Source organism: Rissa tridactyla, chromosome 1 (assembly GCF_028500815.1).
Source record: "Rissa tridactyla isolate bRisTri1 chromosome 1, bRisTri1.patW.cur.20221130, whole genome shotgun sequence".
Classification (NCBI taxonomy): Eukaryota; Metazoa; Chordata; class Aves; order Charadriiformes; family Laridae; genus Rissa; species Rissa tridactyla.
Window position 1 is genome coordinate 17,860,164 of NC_071466.1, and position 19,676 is coordinate 17,879,839.

Here is a 19,676-nt window from a genome sequence, read left to right on the forward strand (position 1 = left end):
ACTTTTTCCCAGTTGTATGTGGAATCAGAGCCCTTGCATCACCAGGCATCATCTCTTGAACTGGAAAAGGTTTTTGGATAAAGGCTGGGAAATGCTGTCAAGCTTTTGAGAGGCTAGACCTTTGTGCACATTTGGCAAATGTATTGATGTAGGAGAAGCCTTCTCTCCCCATCAGGAAGCATAAAAAACTCCTAATGGAGAAACCATTGGTCCCATAACAGTTTATCCTGCTAAATATGCAAAAAAGCTCCAGTGTTTGTAGAGCAGTGCCTGTGTGCAAAGCAAACTATTTTCATTGCATCCTTCCCAACCTCTCCAAGGACTCAACCCAGAGGCTTTGAAGTTTCTCAGGTGATGCTTTGATCAGGGATCCAGGAAGGCATGGCCATTTTCTCCTGGGATTGAGAGACATGGATGCATTTTCCCATGTCATTTCAGCTCTTCAGTTATTGCAGGAAGACAGGCATCTCACCCTGCAGCAGAGGGCATCTCAGAGGACAGCTGGCCAGCTCCAGCAATCAGGAGGTCTTCCTAGTGTTGCCAGGGTTATGCCTATCTGTGCTTGTTTTTGTTTTCTGGAAATGTGGGATTAGCCTTCCAAAGGTGGGAAGGAGAATTCCTGTTCTTTTTTTGGTTTTGTTTTTTTTGTTGTTTTTTTTTTGTCTTGTTTTGTTTTAGTTTTTTTGTTTTTTAATTTCAAAATATCTGACAGGTGTTTGAATGTCACAGTGGACAATGGGAATTCTAGTCCACTACTTCTCAAACCTGCTTCTCTGGCAAGCCAGGGCGGACATGAAGTTGAAAAGCTGTTCCCTTTGGGAAAGCATCCCAGCCCATGCGGAAAGAAGCACTGCGGAGACCTTCTCCTCTATGTGTGAGCCACACGGGAAGCACAGTGTGATTCTGAGGAGGCAGCAGTAGGTACTGTGAAGGGCCAGGACATGCATGGGAACTGAAAGCAAGCTGGGAACAAAGTTTGTAACTCCAGCAGTAAATGCACACAGGCTCTTTAGGTACCTATACCTCTATTTGGAAAGATGTTTGTTTGTCTGTCTGTCACACATGCAGGAGTTATTTAATCCCCCAGTGAAATGTCAGAAGAAAAAAAACACATTAGACAACAGAGTATACAAGTTTGGTTTTTTTTAATGGTTGAGTGAAATTGTATGAAGTGCAAATAAATCAATATAATAATTCAGAAAGTGCAGCCCATGAGTTTACCACTTTAATTAGCTAGAGGATTAAAATTGTTGGGGAACACCAAAGCAAAAAGGTGTGGATTCTTTGGTCTTTCTGAAGCTCTTTCTTCAAGATTTTTTCCCTGTGGGAAAGAAGCACAAAATATAGAGTCTGTAGTGGAAATGGACAATGCAGACAACTATGTTTTATTCCTAGTGTTCCTCTAGCATGTCCTGAGGAGCATGGTGCCTAAAGAAAAGCAAACCTGGCAAAGTTTACCCCGTGGGGTCGATTCTGGTTATGTTCCACTCCTACTGCTGAGTAGTTTCTGCCTTCACTGAACTGTCCCATTGACTTGATAAGTCGCACAGTATCCCTCTCATTTTCCTGCCAGTAGCCTCACTCACTGAAACAGCTCATTTCCAGAGCAAGGTCCACAGGATTTGTTTGGCAATATGCAAGTGTGCAGGAAGACAGTGCGCTGGGCAGCCGCACTGGTGTTCCATCACTTCTTGGTTGCAATGGGGACACGCTACAGAAGGAACATAGTGGATGGAGTAGACAGGAATGTGTTTTTACCAAGTTTGTTCCCCTTCTTTCTTTTTTGGTAACATGATGAGGCCCTTGCAATAAGGGAGAGTAGTGAAACCTGTACCCCAGTAGGTTTTATCTTGAAAATTAAATCTCATAATGAATTTACCATATAACTTCTGAATTCTTTGCCTGTCATCCTCTGGAAGTGTGAAGTTGTCTGGGTTCGTATATGAGTAGATAGGGTACATCAGAGCTCCACGAACATTTGAATGATTAAGTCCCAAAGAATGGCCAAATTCATGAGCAGCAACAAGGAACAAATTAATGTCTGCAGCACAGAAGCATAGAAAAATAAGTCAAAGGTATGGCATTTCTTTTTAGCATACGAAGAGTTGACGTAGCAGGAGAATTTATACCTTTCATTCCCTTGGAATGAAACCTTGGACTTTCTTATGTAACTATAATATTTTAATAAAAACATTACTGATCCCTTTCATATACATCTAGAGACCCTGAGTCTCTTCACAACTCTGCTTTTAGTCAACCTTATTCCTACAAGCAAGTCATTTTACCTTTTTGTAATTTATGTAGAAAACAGAGGCTTGTAGTCCTTGTTTAGCCTGTAAAAAGTGCTTTAAAATATGGACATAACAGGCATTATGTAGCTGCTAATGATAATGAAGCATAAGTACTTAGAAAGGTGTTTGAAAAGAATGAAAATGTTGGTACTGAAACGGTGACAAAGCATGAAGAGTTATGGAAAGCATTTTCTATGGCTCTGTTCTTCTGGTATGTACAATATTCGCCTTTCCCCTTCATACGCATACGTGGGTTTTACCTTGATCGTACTCTGACCACCTTTCAGACTCATCAAAATGAGCATCTCCACCAAGCCCTCGTCCAGGTCCAAACGCATGAGCTAGTACGTTACCTCTTCCGTCAAAAGGGTATCCATCACCATGCGCTGCATTTGAAAAGAAATAAAGAAACAAATGTCATCAGGTAGCATCAGCTGTAATGTTTAAATTCAGCAAATTGAAGCATGCGGTTTGTTTGTGCTAGTTTTGTTCATTACCAATCCTTAAAAAAAAATCCTACAGTACCAGCAAGGTTGTAAAAACAAGGAGCAAGGCTTAGGAAACGCTCTCCAAATTCATGACTTAAGTTCAAAATTTGTATTTGATACTTCAGGCTGCTGCATGTTTCAGAAAGAGTTTAACATTTTCTTCTGAGCCTTTGTCAGAAATGTGTTTCTGAGGCAGCAATCTGGGATTATTTCAGAATAAATACTTAATGCTCGACAACATTATAAGCACCTGAATGTTTTTGATGTTGGAAAGTGCTGGGCAACATTAGTTGTAGACATTCTCACTTGTACTGATTGTAGTGGAAGACGATGATTTGGGAGAGATAACCATGTTCCTGAAGAGTTAAGTTCATTTGTCCCCAGCCTTGGGGACAGCACTTCTGTAACAGTGCATGTGGAATGTTACCATTTCCTACCTTGAGTGCAAGAACTGACAAGATGATATATTTGTACCAGCTCTGAAAATTTCCCCCTACCCCTTAGTGAGCTTCAACGGGATTGAGGAGTATTTGGGGATTCAGATGCCATTCTGTCTCCTTTCCCTCAGACTATGTAGATAGACCTTGAGGCAGGCATAACACAGGCAGAAGAGACCTAGTCCTAGTGCGTGATGAGGGATTAAAACCCATTCCAGCTTGCAGGACCCTTTCTCACTTTGACTGGCACATGAATCGACTCTTCATGGCAACATAATATGTTTCCCATCAGTGAAGCATGAGCCTGGGACATTTTGGTGTTTATATGCAGTCATCTACTTGTAAGCCAGGTGTCTGATCTTCACTTACAGTCAATGGAGATCTAGTAAATATTGCCAATGGATCTAGAGAACAAGTCAGCCAACCTTAAAGTAGGCATTTAGTTTGTCTAAGTTGAGTCAGTTTAGGTGCCAGGAACAAGTTAAAGTTATGGCTACATTCACGTATTAGTCTGGATCACAAGTGAGCTTCTTGAAGTGATTCTACTGGTCATCCACGTATACCATGCTTTGGCTTGCACCTTGGTGCAGTCTTGGAGCGCACCAATGGGATTCCTTCTAGAAGAAAATCAACCAGAAGGTATACTTTATGGCCAAAGCTAATGCACCCCAGCTGCCAAAGACTGTTCAGTGCAGGGAGCCAGACTAGATCTAGACCAAAGTAAACCTGCCTGAATGTGCCTGAATCCAGCCTGTGGAGGCTGAGTCTTCAGACCCAGCTGTTTTGCTCCACAGATCTGGTCCCAGTAGTTTGCACTATTTATTAAGGCAGACAGAGCCTTTAACATCTAAATTTAGGTGTCTCATTCTGGAGCTGAATTCTCCCTCCATTTCACAGCTGTAAATTTGGAAGGATTTTCTAATGGTTTCATAAGGTGAAACAGTCATAATATATAGATTTGGTGTCATGATAAAAAAAAGATAAAATTTATGCAGACTTCAGAATAATTCCAAACTCTTCTTTCTTTTAAAGCTGTGACTATAAAAATACACGCTTGAGTGAAATATGGACCATTGCATTTTAAAAATGACAGGTATTCTCACCACCATATGCAAATCCAATCACAATGTCTGCAGATCTGATGTATACTCTTTTGAACTCCAGTGGAGTCACATCACTCCATACTGCCAAAGCCCGTTTAATTGCGTTAACCACTTTCTTCACTGATAGATCAGGTGTATAATTGAAAATCCTGGCAGCAAAATTAAACAGGTTAATGTCATTTTGGGTGTGAAGGAAACCCACATAGTTAGACACAAAGCAACCCCTTTCCCCATAAAACCTGAAACATCACTAACTTGTAAGTCAAACTTGTCTTTCCCCATCTTGAAGCTTCAGGAGCTGATTTGGCATCTGAGACATCAGGGAGTCCACATCTGGGCATTTTCATTATTCCTAATGTTTCTGCATCTAATTGTCCAGTTACAGGCAGGTCGAAAAACCTTTGCATTTCTTTAATCCTCTCTTCTAAGCTTAGGCTTGGTGTTCTTGTAAAAATTGGAAAGAATTTATCAAGATATACCTGGAAGAAGAAAACGAAGATAAAAATTGATATATATATATCTGTGATCTTTTGGTAATTGCGTTTTTCGTTTCACTGAACTGTTTCTTCATCCTGCAGTCGTGGCTAGTTTTAGATGTAGTTTTTTCTTCCCATTTCAGTTTACTAAATGCTGTTCTCTCTGCAGTATAGATTAGTGTATTTAAAAAGAATTGCAATAGCAGCGACACAGTAAGCAAGCAATTCTTTTAAGTAAACACAGTTTACTGAGCATTCAAATCTGCAGTATACATAATATTTTTGAGATGTTTTAAAAATGTCATGCTCCGCTTTATTTACCAGTTGGAACTTGGTCTCTTTTGTAAGTTAGATTTAGGGTGTCTAAGCTAGTCAGCAAATTGTTTTATGTCACCTCTGCAAAAACTGTTGTGTTAATGTAGGATAAGAAGATAATATAAGCAGATAGGAAAGGAACGTAGAAGCTGAATCAAAAATCAGGTTATTCATAATGCAGTTACATTGTTCCCCTGGTAACATACCGTTATGTTCTGCAAGTCTGTGTTGCTCGGTGTTTCTAGTTGAAGGGGTGCTGGAAAAGCAAGACTCCCAGGTAGGAGGATGGCGGCACAAAGTAGAAGGTATTGCATAGTGCCCAGCTTGCCAAGGAGCCTTGCTGCAGCAGAAAGCGTCCGACCTTCTGTCTCCCAAGCCCACAGCTAAAACGCTTATATAGATCCTGATAGCTCCAAGAGGTGATTACACACATGACTCACTTTTTGTGGTGTTACTGTAATGTCATCACTATTCTAAAAAGTAAATGAACACATGTTAAACAAATCTTCCCTCTGACTTCCCTGTTGATGTCATGTCACAGCTCGCAGCCAGCTTTGTCTCTCTCTTTTCGTATTATTCCATCAGTGAAACCACAGGGTCACGGGGAAGTTCAGTTCTGGAACTTCATCAGTGCAGTTACTGTATAATCACTTCTTACTGCGCTTCCCCCAGGTTCCTTATACACAAAGGCGTTTTGCAACAGCCTGTTGGTCAGCCAGCCTGCCTGTATTAGCTGGGGCAGAGACAGAGAAGAGAAGGGCAGGAGTACTATCTCACTGAAACCACTGGCATTTCCTAGGGAGCATGGACAACACTGTCTAGGTAATTTTTCTGAGTCAAATTCGGTTGTGAGGTATCCTATGCTGCAGGATAGGATACAGGATAGGATGCAGGGTAGGATGCTGCAGGTTCAGTGAAGTTAAAGAGGTTTCTGCTGTTTTCACAGAGATCAGAAGAGAGCACTTTAAGCGTGGCCTCTAGAAATAGGAGGTTGTGAGAAGCCTTTGTCCCTTTCCTCCCAAATGAGATGGGCTTTCAGGAGAGTCTCTTTACGTTGGAGAACTAGATATAAAACATAATTTACAAGAATGGGTGAAAGCCCTCAGGGAAAAAGAGAGGAGCTTACCCTAACAAACGTGGAGCTATCTTCTACCTCTGTCTGTACCAGTGCAATCTGATGGAGGTCCATGAAGCGCTGGCAGAGAAAACCAGAGCTGAGCAGGGCAGCCACAACCTTGCTGGTCCCCTGAGACCTACGCTGGTCTCAGCTGCACTCCACCAAACCCCGCTGGAAGTGATAGTTTTTAAGGACTGGAAACACCGGTCCACAGGCTGGCATGTGGGTTTTTTTGAGTCTGTGAAGTTTTGTGACCATATTATCTCTAATCCGAAAGGAAAGGCACATAAATGGGAAAAGACCATTACTGTTTCTCACAACAGGACAGCTTGTGTGGGTATAGCTGAACATGTATGGAAGAGTTTGTGGGTTTGTGGGTATGGAAGAGTCCCGTGTACTTCTCACTGATGTAACAAGAAAGACTTTGATTTCAGACAGAGATGATCTATATCAAAACGCTGCTGAATTACGCAGGAGAGGACTACATTACACAGTAGTGTCTGAAACAGTTGCTAAGGGAGTGATGCTCCCACCTGATATTGAAAACAGCCAAGATACCTCCCATGTCATCATTTCTGTACATTTTGGTAGGCCTGCAGGAATTCTATCAAAGTCCAAATTTTAAAGCTTGATGAAAAAAAGCTGTTTTATTGTTAGGAGCAGGTTCATCTTTTTCTGCCTCAACAACTGACTTTACGTCTAACTGTGGCAGTACATAGGATCTGGACCAGGATCTGGGTGGCAGGAAGTGAGGATGTGTTTAAACCAGTTTGAACTCCATGACTCCGGTGTGTGGTACTGATTATTTCCTCTTACACACAAGAAGAATGCGAAAGCCTCCAGAGCCCCATTCCAATTGACAAACTATTGAGCAACTCACATACACCTTTCAGTGGGACATGGGCAAAACTGAAAAGGGGAGTTTAAACACAAGAGCTTACTGAAAAAGGACAGGCATCATGTTCCATTTTATTTTCTGCTGGAAATTTGTCAACTACCCTCCTTTTTTTTTGTTAAAAAAAAAAAAAGAGAGAAAGGGTTTCGATGAACATTGGGCTTGAATTGAAATAATAAAACTTCCCAAGAAAAGAATTTTCATTTATTTGGGCTCAAAATCAGCAGGAATCAATCTAATTCTAATAAGATCAATATCAAAAGGAAACCGATGCTGATTTTTAGATGTGGCTGTGTGAATTTTGAAGACTTTATCTTTTTGTCTTGATTTTGAATGACAAAGACTGTTGTGGATCAAGAAAAATAATTTCCTTCCCAAACATCATAGTCATATAATTTACATTCAGTAGAGAACCTGTGCTTATGCCAGAGAGTATGGCCTGTGTAGAGAAAGGTGTAGAGAAAGTTCAAGGAGGTCAGAAGAAATGCTGTTAGAGACATTTAATAATAGAAGTTGCTGTAGCCACACAGTGAAGATAAAAGCGCTCCATGATGTAAAATTCTATTAAGAAGACTCACAATATTGCGACTGAAATGCTTACACTGTGACATTTTGTGATGTGAGAAACCCTGCTGTGAACAAGGATGCTCCATGAAACTATATGTCCTATGTGGAACTCATTGATGGACATCAGAGGTTTTGTGGTCTAGAGAAAGATACATATACAGAAACTAAAACCTGAGCCTTCTCTGGGCACGAGTGGGATGAAAAAGTGAAGTAGAACTGAATCATTCAGTGGTGAATGATCAGTGTTTCTTGGTCATTTGACTTGGACAGGAGGCTCAGCTGGATTCTGCCAAACCTGAATGCAGCAAACAGTGGAGTTAATACAAGTCAAGAGCTGCTCAAGTGTCTTTGTGAATGCTATGGTCTACCTGGGATGGAGTTAACTTTCTTCATAGCAGCACGTATGGTGCTGTGTTTGGATTTGTGGCTAAACCACTGTTGATAGCACACCAGTCTTTTGGGTATTGGTGAAGTGTTTGCACAGCGTCAAGGCTTTCTCTTTTTCACTCTCTGCCCCCACATGGAAGAGGCTGGGTGGGAAAGAGGATGGGAGGGGACACAGCTGGGACAGCTGACCCAAATTCTCCAAAGGGATATTCCATATGATATAATGTCATGCTCAGCTATAAAAATGGTCTAGCAGAAGAACATGGTGGAGTGAGGGTTGTCCTCTGAGGTAGTTGTTGCCTGGAGACTGGCTGGACATCAGTCTGCTTGTGGGAGGTGGTGTGCCTTTGCATCACTTCGGCCTCTCCTTTCTTTCACTAATTAGACTGATGAGTTTTCTCTCTTTTGTGCTTCCTAATCCTAATCCCTCACCCATCCCACTGTGCATGGGGAGTGAGTGAGCAGCTACGTGAACGATGAGCTGCTGGCTGTGGTCAGCCCACTACAGTGAATACCAAGCAAAAAGAATGGTCAGAAATTCCCGGAAAATATTTTGTTTGGGTCACTTGTGAATTATGCAATATTGTATTTAAGGTCATACCAAACTGGATAGACCTGGATTCTTAGGTCTCCAGGACACCTGATTTGTTCTGGTCTGTTATCTGGTTATTCAATTTGGCAAACAAAAAATAAAATTCAAACATGGCAAATATTTATATAGAGTAAAATGATGCTTTGCGTTGTGATTTCTTGAGGCTAAGTCAAGTGACACACAGTCTGCTTCAGAACCTTCCTGGTATTTTTCCACAAAATGAACCTTCATCCTCCTTCTTGTCTCAGCTTCCTGTGGCACACTCCTTTGGGATGCAAAATGTCTTCTGAGCGGCACAGATTTGAAGTCCCCTCATGGTTGTTATGGGCCATTTTTCTTGGCTGGATCCTAGACAGTAGAGGGAGGCACATCTCCAAGGCTTTTGCACTCCTTTTCCATAGATTTTTACCCCTGAGGGGGTTCTCTTCAAAGGAATCCCTTGGAACCTGGAATCCAGGGCTATGTATCCCTTTTGCAGGCTGCGTGAGGGTAAAAGCCTCCACTCATCCCTGCCTGGGCGCCAAGGTCCTGCCAAGGCCCCTGGACGTTGTGTCAGCCCATGCCTGGAGAGAGGCAATCCTGTTCTTCCCTCCTGTTTGGCTGGATCAAGGTGCACTGAGCTATTTCCCAGTAGGATCTACCTCACGTCCCTCTGCTTTAGGGGAGGAAACGCCCGAGGAAGGGATTAGATGTTCAGGTTCAGCACAAACAATGTGACAAGAACTGTCACATATAAGTTACTAATATTTAATCAATCAAACTTAACATATCTCAAATTGTGGATTTACTGTCTTCTTACAGCGTCTAGAATTGCTTTACATTTAGTGACTTTGTATTTACAACAGTTTAATTGGGACATCGTGTGGGAAAAATACGTAAATATAGAGAGAAGGTTTTACAGTACTAATCTTGAGCAATAAACCACAAGGGAAGTGGCATTCCTGTAAGTGTTACCTACCTGTGTTAATTCTGACATCCTCCATTTTTTAATTTGCTCCATTGGTCAATAATCAGGAGTCTCTCTTTCCTCCAGCTAAGACACATTTGGAGATCTCAAAATTTCCCATATAATAATTCGCTTTATTCAATGTAAATTAAAGTCATAAGATATAACCTTTAGGTGCATGCAGTCTTTCCTTCCTCCAGAAGCACATGTACCCGGGGAAGAGGGCAGGAGGTCGGTCAGCTGCGTTTCACTGAAGTGTGGATCCAAACCTTGCTGGGCAGGAGTAGTGGCATAACCTCTCCTAGTCACCTGTCATTTGCTAATTCCCTTTTTGTAGCTGGCTGTCCCCATCCATTTTTAAGTCTGGCTCAACACCATCTTTAAAGACCCGAGTCAAGATGCAATCTATGGTCATCTTGTCGTGACAAATCCATATCCCTTCATGTAGGAAACCTTTAACTTAGTACTTGGGACTAAAGTAACCTCAGAGTGCCTGTAATCCTGCAGCAAATCTCCGTGATAAGCAGCAGAGTCCCAATCTAAAAGAGACTGACCATATAATGGTGTTGCAAGGGCAGGCAGAGTAGCTGTGTCAGCGTGTGGAGGCGTGCTGTGCTCCATCTGTCCACACTAATTGTGACCCAAACTAAGGAGCAGCCAATGTCTGAAGCTTTTCCTGACTCATCCTGAGGATCTGCACGTGTCCGGACACGCTGGGACAGCACAGTGAGTTTGGGCTTCGGTGATGAGGGAGGCTAGGGTTTGAAAGGCAGGGTAGACACAGCAAGGGTTTACCTTCTTGTGCCTTTACCTGCGCTGAGCCTCATGGAGTTGCATAGGTCTTTGGAAAAAGTGCTGGGAGTATAAATAACATTAACCAAAATTTTTGCATTTAGCCTCATTTAGCAAAATCCTATTTCTATGGAAAAATTACACAGCCTGAAACACCAGAGTGTTGATAGACTTGAGAGAGATTGAATTGGGATGCAGTCAACATAAGACCAGTGCAGAAGCTTGATTTACCTCACGTGTATTAGACAAAGCTGAGATTCAGCTAGGAGGATTGCAAAAAACTAAAAACAGCCATAAATGAACACACAGGTAAAAAAAAATAAATTATGCCATTTTTCTTCTCTAGAAGTTGTCGGGTATGGTCATGTTATTGTCTCTATTCAAATGACTCCTGATTCACAGCACTGATTCATAGCTGGAAGCTGATAGCCTGCTGATAAGAAAGATCCTCTGAGCATGGGATGGGTCCTTTTCAATTCCTCTGTCTGATTTCCAGTAACTGAGTGTAAAGAGAATAACATCACCTTGTTGGTAAAGTTGGTTATACCACTGAGATGTTCTTTCACCAAAAACTTCCTTCCTTGAGCAGAGTTGCAGCCTCTGATTCACACAAAGCAAGTCATGCTGAGTTTTCCAGCGTGGTGGGTTTTGACTTTGACACCGTTAAAAAGCGACACAACCATTAAAAAGCTGCACATCCAAATAAGGACCGCTTGCGCTGGGGTGGTGAGGAGTGAGTCACAAAGAAGCCTCGCTAACTTTAGAACAGTTATCCACATAGCTGCTCACCAGCCTGAGTGGTTGCTTGACCAAACCCCATGTGAGTAGCTATTTTTCACTCCATTTGTTTGAAACTGAAGGGTAACACTGGGCTTCGCTGCATGTGACTGGATTCCTAAAATCTCCTGGGTTAGTTGTGGCTTATAGCTGCGTATTGATCGCTGTCTGCCATAGGGAGCACTTAGCTGAGCAGTCCAGATATCTCTCCTTACGTTACAGACACCTGAAGTGTGCTGTTTCCCACCCCACAGGCTGCCATCCTGAGTTACAAAAATCCCTTTTATTGTTACTGTATGTTTTAATATTACTCCTGACTCCATCTGTGATGCATTTATCTCACATTTTCCCACAAAACTGCAAGAAGAAATACAAGCAGATATAGCCACAAGGCCTCTTAATTGTTCTCTTTACTGTGTCATGACGAGTATATAATTTAAAGGCAGTAAATTTGCCATTAAAAATGTTTGCCTCATGAAAACAGTATAAAAATTCTTGCATCATTGCCTCAAGGAGATTCAAAGAGCACGGGAACATCTTCTCACCTTTTTTTTTGATTTTTATTCGCCATTTCTTTTTTATTTTACTTTTCCATCCTGTCTGCTTTTCTACATTTCAGCTTGTTTTTTTTCCTCTCAGAGGGTCTGTTCATTAAGTTATATAAAATTTACCGAACTACTAGAGATGCTTCCAGCCAAACAATATTTGATGAAAGAGTATGTTATGATAATGTACAAAATTTATATAATAGATACAGACTTGATGGAGTTGCAAATGTTTATAGCAGGAGTTTGACAATGTCTAATTTGTAAAAAGCTTAATAAATACATTAATACACAGGCTTAAAAGAACTTTGCTGTTCAGCTAAAAAAATTAAATGCCATTTCATTTCCTGTAAATACAACCTCCTGACTTTTGTAAAGAAATAACTCAACCTCAGGCAAAGCATTACTCAGGTGAAGCCCTGTCCTCGTCCTCCTCTCCTTCTTCTCATATTCCTTTGTTCCAATAAATGATTTTTTGTTTGTTTTCACCCTCCCAAGGAAGCCAGAACCAGGAAGTATGTAAGACATCTAAACCAGGAGGTATAGGCAGATGTTAGTGTATTTGGTTTGTATGGCAAAGTTTTGGTAGCAGGGGGCCTGCAGGGGTTGACTCTGTGAGAAGACACCGCGATCTACCCCCATCCTTGATCAACGGAAGACCATGAGGAGGAAGGAGTGTCAGAAATGAAGTGTTATGAACTGACTCCAGCCCCCATCCCCCCTGGTGCCGCTTGAGGGATGGCAGGGAGAGGGTAGAGGAGTTGAGAACAAAGGAGCGAAATTCAGCCTGGGTAGAAGGGGGAGTGTGAGGAAAGTATTTTTAGTTTTGTTCTTATTTCTCACTATCCTACTCTGTTATCAACTTATTAACTGGCAATAAATTAAATTAATTTCTTGCAAGTCGAGTCTGGTTTGCCTGTGATGGTCATTGGTAAGCTGTCTCTCTGTCCTTATCTCAACCCACAAGCTTTTTCATCTCATTTTCTCCTCCTGTCCTGATGAGGAGGGGGAGTGAGAGAGAGCAGCTGGGTGGGCACCTAGCAGCCAACCAAGGTCAACCCACTAGAGTTAGAGAGCTTTCAGGGCAAAAAAAAAAAAGGAAGGAGGAATTTCACATCACAATTTCATCACTGACAAAAGTCTGCTTAGATTCTTTTCCAGGCACCAAAGTCTATGCCTATATTAAGGAGTAAAGTGGACGTGGAAGATAAAACAGTGGGTACTGAGGCCTGGGCATCCATGTGGGAGGGGGTTGCTCCAGACCAACTCAGGTCTGGCCCAGCAGTCTGGGTGTCTGTCAGTGGGGTGGTGTGCTTTTTGTCTCAGTACCATCTGAAAGGGACACGGTTTTCTCAGGCCCAGCTGATCCTGGTGTGAACCCGAGTGCAATGAGTACAGAAGTTTGGGAGTCTGGTTTTGGGAACACACACCTGGTCTGGAGTGAAACACTCGTGGAGGCACAGCCAGCACCTGGGCCCTTTAAAAGCAATTTGACGTCATTAGGTTTTCTCCAGAAGCAATTGTCACTGCCAGGTGATTATGGCTGATCACAGGTCAGGAACAATAGGCTTTTGTGTATTTTAATCCTTTATGGTCCTTTACATTAATGTGTAACACAAGAAGATTGCACATTAAAGGAAGACTCTCTCCAGTCCTCTCTGTGTCCCAAACTGTAAGTAAAGTTTGTATTTTTACGTAATGCAAGTTTAAATTTTTATGGAAGGAGGAAACTAGCCTAGGTTTTTTTTTTTTTTTTCTTTCTAGAAATAAACAGCCCTTTGCAGTGAGAATTAATTTATTTGTCACAGCATCCTGTCTGAACATGACATGGACTTGTTGGAGCAGGTCCAGAGGAGGGCCACAAAAATGATCAGGGGCTGGAGCATCTCTCTTATAAGGACAGGCTGAGAGTGCTGGGGTTCTTCAGCCTCTAGAAGAGAAGGCTCCGGGGAGACCTTATTGCGGCCTTTCAGTACCTAAAGGGGGCCTACAGGAAAGATGGAGACAAACTTTTTAGGAGTGACTGTTGCAATAGGAGAAGGCATAATGGCTTTAAACTAAAAGCGGGAAGATTTAGATAGATAGAAGGAAGAAATTTTTTATGCTGAAGTCGTGAAACACTTGGCACAGGTTGCCAGATTGGTGGAAGATGTTCCATCCCTGGAAACAATCAAGGGGCTCTGAGCAACCTTATCTAGTTGAAGATGTCCCTGCTTATTGCAGGGGAATTGGACTAGATGACCTTTAAAGGTCTCTTCCAACCCAAACTATTCTATGATTCTATGATTCCACGACCTGCCCCAGCCTGCTGTTTCTCTGGTTTGCTCTGGAGGTAGTTATTTATTACTCTGCAAAGGGTGGAAGGAGTTTGACTCCATTGTGGTAGTAACATATCAGTAACCTTACCATGACAAGGAGAAGAGAAAAAAGCAAACCCAGTATGTTTTACACAATTCCAATACAACTGGTTTTCTGTAGTTTACAATTAGTTTAATGTCATTGCTTGTGTACAGTGAAACCAGAGGTGTTGCACCAGGGTTGTGCTCTCTTTCTAGGTCACAGAAGGATGTTAGCCTGTATTAGCTTTTATGGCTATTGCACTGTGGATTGTGACAGCTTCCCAAATAATGAGAAAAAAAGTAGTCACTTCAATGATGTGAATGTCCTTGTCAAGCAAGGGTGTCTTTTCCTGTAGTTAATACAAACAATAGTGTCAGATCTTGTCCCAGCTCACTGCTCATTGACCAGATGACCTTTAAAGGTCCCTTCCAACCCAAACCTTTCTATGATCATATGATTCCATTTTGGAAGAGCAAATGCATCATCCTCTTGGTGTCTCCAGTATTTGTAGAATTATTAGTCTTCATTCCTTCCCTTATTATCAGACTTCTGTGTGAAGAAATAAAAACTTCATATTGTTCTACTTTCATTCAGGATGTCTGACCTAAACCACTGAGGGCAGTTACGTTAATTGCAAGAATATGCGAGCAGCAGTCAGCTACTGGGAAACTGCCCTGGTTTGCCACACCTGTTCCCAGGTTTCAAAAAAACCCCAGCCCATACCTGCCTGATGAAAAAACATAGCAGATCATAAAACAGCTCTATAGCTGCCCATCAAACCAAATGTTTAGGCATTGTTGCATTAAAGCAAAGTTCACGTGCTCACACTAGAGGTCTTTAAGATGAAAATTTGGATCAATGTTTGATCAACCGGTTTTATGTTGACCCAATTTTTGGGTCATTGTTGGACCCAATGTATAGCTGGCCTGTTATACAGCTTATAGCATCTTTTATACCCCTACAGAATTTGACACTGTTGCAGTAAGATAATACCCATGATTCTTTTATTTCTGCATATTATTTTCATGAATTTATACGGGCCTTATTTCTTTGCAACTTTGTCTTGTAATATGAACTTAAACTGAAGAGAAACAGATGTGAAATCAGAAGACGTAATTATTTACTTATTTTTTATACAGAGTGCATGCATACTGTTCACCCCATGTAATATTTATAGTAGCAGCACATAAACTTGCAAAGTAAGCATAATGGGAAAACATAGAAAGATGTTCTATCATTAGGAGCTCTATACATACAGGTAAGTGAAATGGATAGAGACTAATGCTATAAATGGAACAAAGTGTGACATGAGTATACCTCAAGACAGCAATGCACTTTTTCATATGGTGAACAAGTAAATGAATATACTAGGTAGCAAAGGGAATATTTTGCTACATGAATAGCAAGACTTTAAAGATTGGAGATACATAGGAGCAGAAATAGTTGAGAGAAAAGATTTGAACATGCCTACACTTAATGGCAAAAATTTCATGGTTAACTGTGGAAAGAAAAACATCTGTAATGATGAATCTGCTTGAAACATGCCAGTTTCCATTTTATGGATGCAACCGCATGCAGCTTTACTGACTTAGGAACTGAACTGTGTTCTATATCAGAAATAGCGTGGACAGCAGGATTAGGGAAGTGATCGTTCCCTCGTACTTGGCACTGGTGAGGCTCCACCTCGAGCACTGTGTCCAGTTTTGGGCTCCACACCACAAAAAAGGCATTGAGGTGCTGGAGCGGATCCAGAGAAGGGCAACGAAGCTGGGGAGGGGTCTGGAGAACAAATCATATGAGGAGGGTCTGAGGGAGCTGGGGTTGTTCAGCCTGGAGAAAAGGAGGCTGAGGGGAGACCTTATCGCTCTCTACAACTACCTGAAAGGAGGGTGTAGAGAGGTGGGGGTCGGTCTCTTCTCCCAAGTAACAGGCGATAGGACAAGAGGAAACGGCCTCAAGTTGCACCAAGGGAGATTTAGATTGGATATTGGGGAAAATTTCTTCACTGAAAGGGTTTATCAAACATTGGAACAGGCTGCCCAGGGAAGCGGTTGAGTTGCCATCCTTGGAGGTGTTTAAAAGACACATAGATGTGGTGCCTAAAGACATGATTTAGTGGTGGTTTTGTCAGTATTAGGTCAATGATCTTAAGAGTCTTTTCTAGCCTAAATGATTCTGTGACTCTATTTTATGATTCTAGGAGATCTCACTTGTTTTAGCTGTCATGTGATGTAAGCATCCTTGCAGAGATCAGGAAGCTATCGCCACTTCCCCAGTGAAATGGGAAGCCAACCCACTTGAATATGAGTGTATCTTTTTCAGTAGTTTTCTAGCCAGCATCACACTGATGAGACTACAGTATATCTTCTTTGTGGGGGGAGGAGAGGTTTGCTTACTTTATCTGTACTAGTCAAAGCTACATTGCTGCCACTAACATCTTTTAAACAGTACCAAAGAAAATAAAATTCAGCTTTCATTTCACCAGTACTGATGGGAGAAGTTTCAGACAAAGTTTAGTAACTTGCTATCAGATAAGTCTCTCAGACAGCTAAAGCTGCTCTCAAATGCATGACTGAGATATCTGGATGGTCAGAAAAAGTCTCTGGACTCATGGAAGCAGGATCTGAGACACCTGCATTCTCAAAACCAAGTATCTGCTCTGGTTTGACAAGGAGCATAATTGCTGTCTTGTAGAAAGGCAGGACCAATGCTGGTGCATTTTGCCAGAATTTTCTTTTTTTTTAAATACAACATTCGGAATTTTTATAACTATTTATTCCCAAGCTATGCTTACCTTGCCAACAGCACAGCTGTAGCATCATTGCTGTGCTCTAGAGTGGACGAGGATGGACAAGCAATCCACATAGCTCAGCTGGGCTACATCTGCTGAATCTGCAGACTGTGATGTACTTAGAGGTGGTGTGGTGTGAAAATAGGACTTTAATCAGCTACTTTACAGCTTCCAGCCTCTTTTCCCAGCCCCCGGATTTCTTTCACGTAACATGGAAAAAGCAACTGAAGTTACATTAGCTTTTAATTGTTATAGAGTACATCCCTGTGGGACTGAAAAAAGAGAATCCTACAACAGTAGACAGCCAGCATGAAATCACTGTAACAGAAAAGAAGACATCCCAAGCTATTACTGTTCTGACAGAGGTGGCATGCAAGAGGTTTATAACAAGTGGAAGAGAGAGTGCAGTAGAAAGTAGGAAAGAAAGAAAGCATAGGCTGGGAGTATATACATGTGTAACCCAAACTCTAGCTTTGCCTAAGATGCTGTCATATTTGGCCCTTCTCATGCCCCCTTTTTCCAAAAAAAGGCACACAGACGAATACCATAGCAAATATGCCCTTAAAAAGAGCTGTTGCAGTCATGTGAGGTGTGTGGAAGTTTGGTAGGAGTGACTAAACCCTTTAAACTCTGCAGAATAAGGGAAGAGATCACAAAACAGCAATACATGACAGATTCAATTTTAGCAAACTGAGTAATCTAGTCAACATGAAATGTGGCAATATGGACTTGAAACTGAGACCGCCAAAACCTAAACTTTTAGGTTGATAAGTACTGGCAATGTTTGCTTCCTCCGTGGGGATCACATTATCCTGTACAAGCTCAGACCTACCGTGTGCCTCGGTCACTGATGACCAGAGCACAGGAATGGTCCCCAGCCAAGGAGCAGCTCGGCAGGTGACCTGGAATGACTCTGTCGGAAGGTGAAGGGATGGCGGCTCTGCTGTCACCTCTGGTGAAGGGATGGGGGCTGACTGCTGTCAGCTTCTCCTGGGGCGTAAAAGACATGAACACCCCTCCGTAAAGGTGTTTGGTGTTGTCTTGAGATCCCTGGAAGTTTTCAAGCCCTAAAAGAAGATAAGCAAAGTTTGTGTTTGGTTTTGTTAAGGCTTATTGAGTCCAGCTCCAGAAGGGATACTGTTTGGCCCAGTGCAATGAATAATTATTGTGTTTAGGAGTAAGCAAAAGATAGCGCCCACGGGTGCCCTGCATGAAGGAATTTGCAGGCACAGACATTTTCTTCTACCAGCAAAACCACATTGTTTTGTCTCTAGAAATCATTAATTAAACTGAGTTATTGTTAAGAAGTCAGTGTAATACCACGCATTCCCTCCCTCAGTGCTTTGGCTTAATTTGGTTTTGTGAATTGAAATGCTGCTCTTAAATGATGCTGAAGTCCTGTTGTGAGAGTTATGGAAAATGCTAAATATGAGCAGATACGGTACCAGACCTACCTCTGCTATCAAATCTTAACAAAACAGACCTAGCCAAGTTGCGTCTGGCCATGTTATTAAAAATTGGAATGATTTGTATTACTGTCTCATTCAAACTGATGGGAACTCAATGAACTCAAGTTCCCCAGCTTACTCTTCTATATGGAGCAAAGAACAGGGTTTTCATGTCAGCATCCTGCATAGGATAACCCAAGGGAAGATAAAATCCATGGAATGCAGTATCTGCTTTGATGTGGCTTTATTTAGAAGTTAGTGTTTATGAAGACCCTATTTGGAATAAACACAAGGACACACCAGTTCCTCGTGGGCTAGCTAAATGATTAATATGAGACATAATGATTCACAGACATAAACAAGAAAAAAAAGATGATAGAAAATGATCTTAAATACAGGCATTAGGAAACAATATCAACTAGGGACTTTTTTAGTGAAGCATTTTATGTGAAGTACAGGTGTCATCGACAGAAGCCGTGAAGCCTTCTGGAATTTGCAGGTGCACATTAAACCAGACCGATACACATTTAAGTTGGAAACATGTCATTTGACCTCCAAGACCCAGCAAAACAGGGTGCAGTTTAAAAAGGAATTGAAATCATGTGCTGTGGTTATGGTTAAATATTGCACATTACCTTTCAGGATGAGGAACTAGTTAATAGTTGATCACGAGCTGAATGGGAGTCAAAAAAAAATGAAGCGCTTTGCTCTTTTGAAAAAGGCAAACATTATCCCGGAAATAAAACAAATTGAATCATTGCCCTGCTCCAACAGGTGTATATGTGCCCAAGGAGAATTTCACATACAGTTTTGTGCACCGTGCGTCTGGGAAGGTGGGGGCCAACTGAAGGAAGCACAGAGGTGAGCCACAGGAATGTTATTTAAAACATAACTTCTGTGGAAAGTTCAAGGCAACGGTGTTGTTAAATCTAGAGCAGAGAGGGTTGAAAAAAAGATGTGACACCGCTCCACAGCTACGTGGGTCATAGCGGCGAAGGGGAAGGAAGTGTCTGCTGCGAATAGGTTCAGCTTAGCAGCTGGGAAAAATGCTCTAACACCAGGATAGTTGGGGTTGCAGCAGAGTGCTTGGTGGGGCTTCAGAATGCCTGTTACAGTAAACGTTTAAGAACAGCAGGTTAAAAAGACATCACTCATTTATCTACCGCTCTCCTTGGAGACCTGGAGCTGCATTTCTAAGTGTCATCTGGGTTTTAGGAAGACAGGAGCAGGACAACCATAATTCCAGCATCTGAGACTAGACCTGTGATACAAAACCAAGTGGGGGATTTTTCAGGTGCTGTCTTGTTTGACCAAATATACCTCACGTGCATAATTTTCTTGCAGTGCCACAGGTCCTAGTATACTGAAA

The 19,676-nt window shown here is 41.8% G+C and overlaps 1 protein-coding gene across 2 annotated transcripts; it reads right to left on the minus strand.

Moving 5' to 3' along the window:
* Window positions 1-1,156: 1,156 nt before the first annotated feature.
* On the minus strand, window positions 1,157-16,956 carry MMP7 (matrix metallopeptidase 7). Of its 2 annotated transcripts, XM_054188219.1 has the most exons (7): window positions 16,863-16,956; window positions 5,317-5,583; window positions 4,575-4,798; window positions 4,320-4,468; window positions 2,552-2,677; window positions 1,880-2,041; window positions 1,157-1,321 (listed from the first exon to the last, which is right to left on the minus strand). In XM_054188219.1, the coding sequence occupies exons 2-7, from the start codon at window positions 5,422-5,424 to the stop codon at window positions 1,308-1,310; spliced, it is 783 nt and encodes a 260-aa protein (XP_054044194.1). In that variant the 5' UTR covers window positions 5,425-5,583; window positions 16,863-16,956; the 3' UTR covers window positions 1,157-1,307. The 2 variants fall into 2 exon arrangements, with proteins under 2 accessions (XP_054044194.1, XP_054044195.1); XM_054188220.1 differs by lacking the exon at window positions 16,863-16,956 and having other exon boundaries at window positions 5,317-5,663.
* Between the last annotated feature and the right edge of the window lie 2,720 nt (window positions 16,957-19,676).

Coding starts and splice junctions, on each gene's coding strand:
- MMP7 (XM_054188219.1), bottom strand. CDS start 5,424: ATGCAATACCTTCTACTTTGTGCCGCCATCCTCCTACCTGGGAGTCTT. Junction 4,799..5,316: donor CAGACTTGCAGAACATAACG/GTATGTTACCAG, acceptor TTCTTCTTCCAG/GTATATCTTGATAAATTCTT. Junction 2,678..4,319: donor GATTGGATTTGCATATGGTG/GTGAGAATACCT, acceptor TTTCAAATGCAG/CGCATGGTGATGGATACCCT.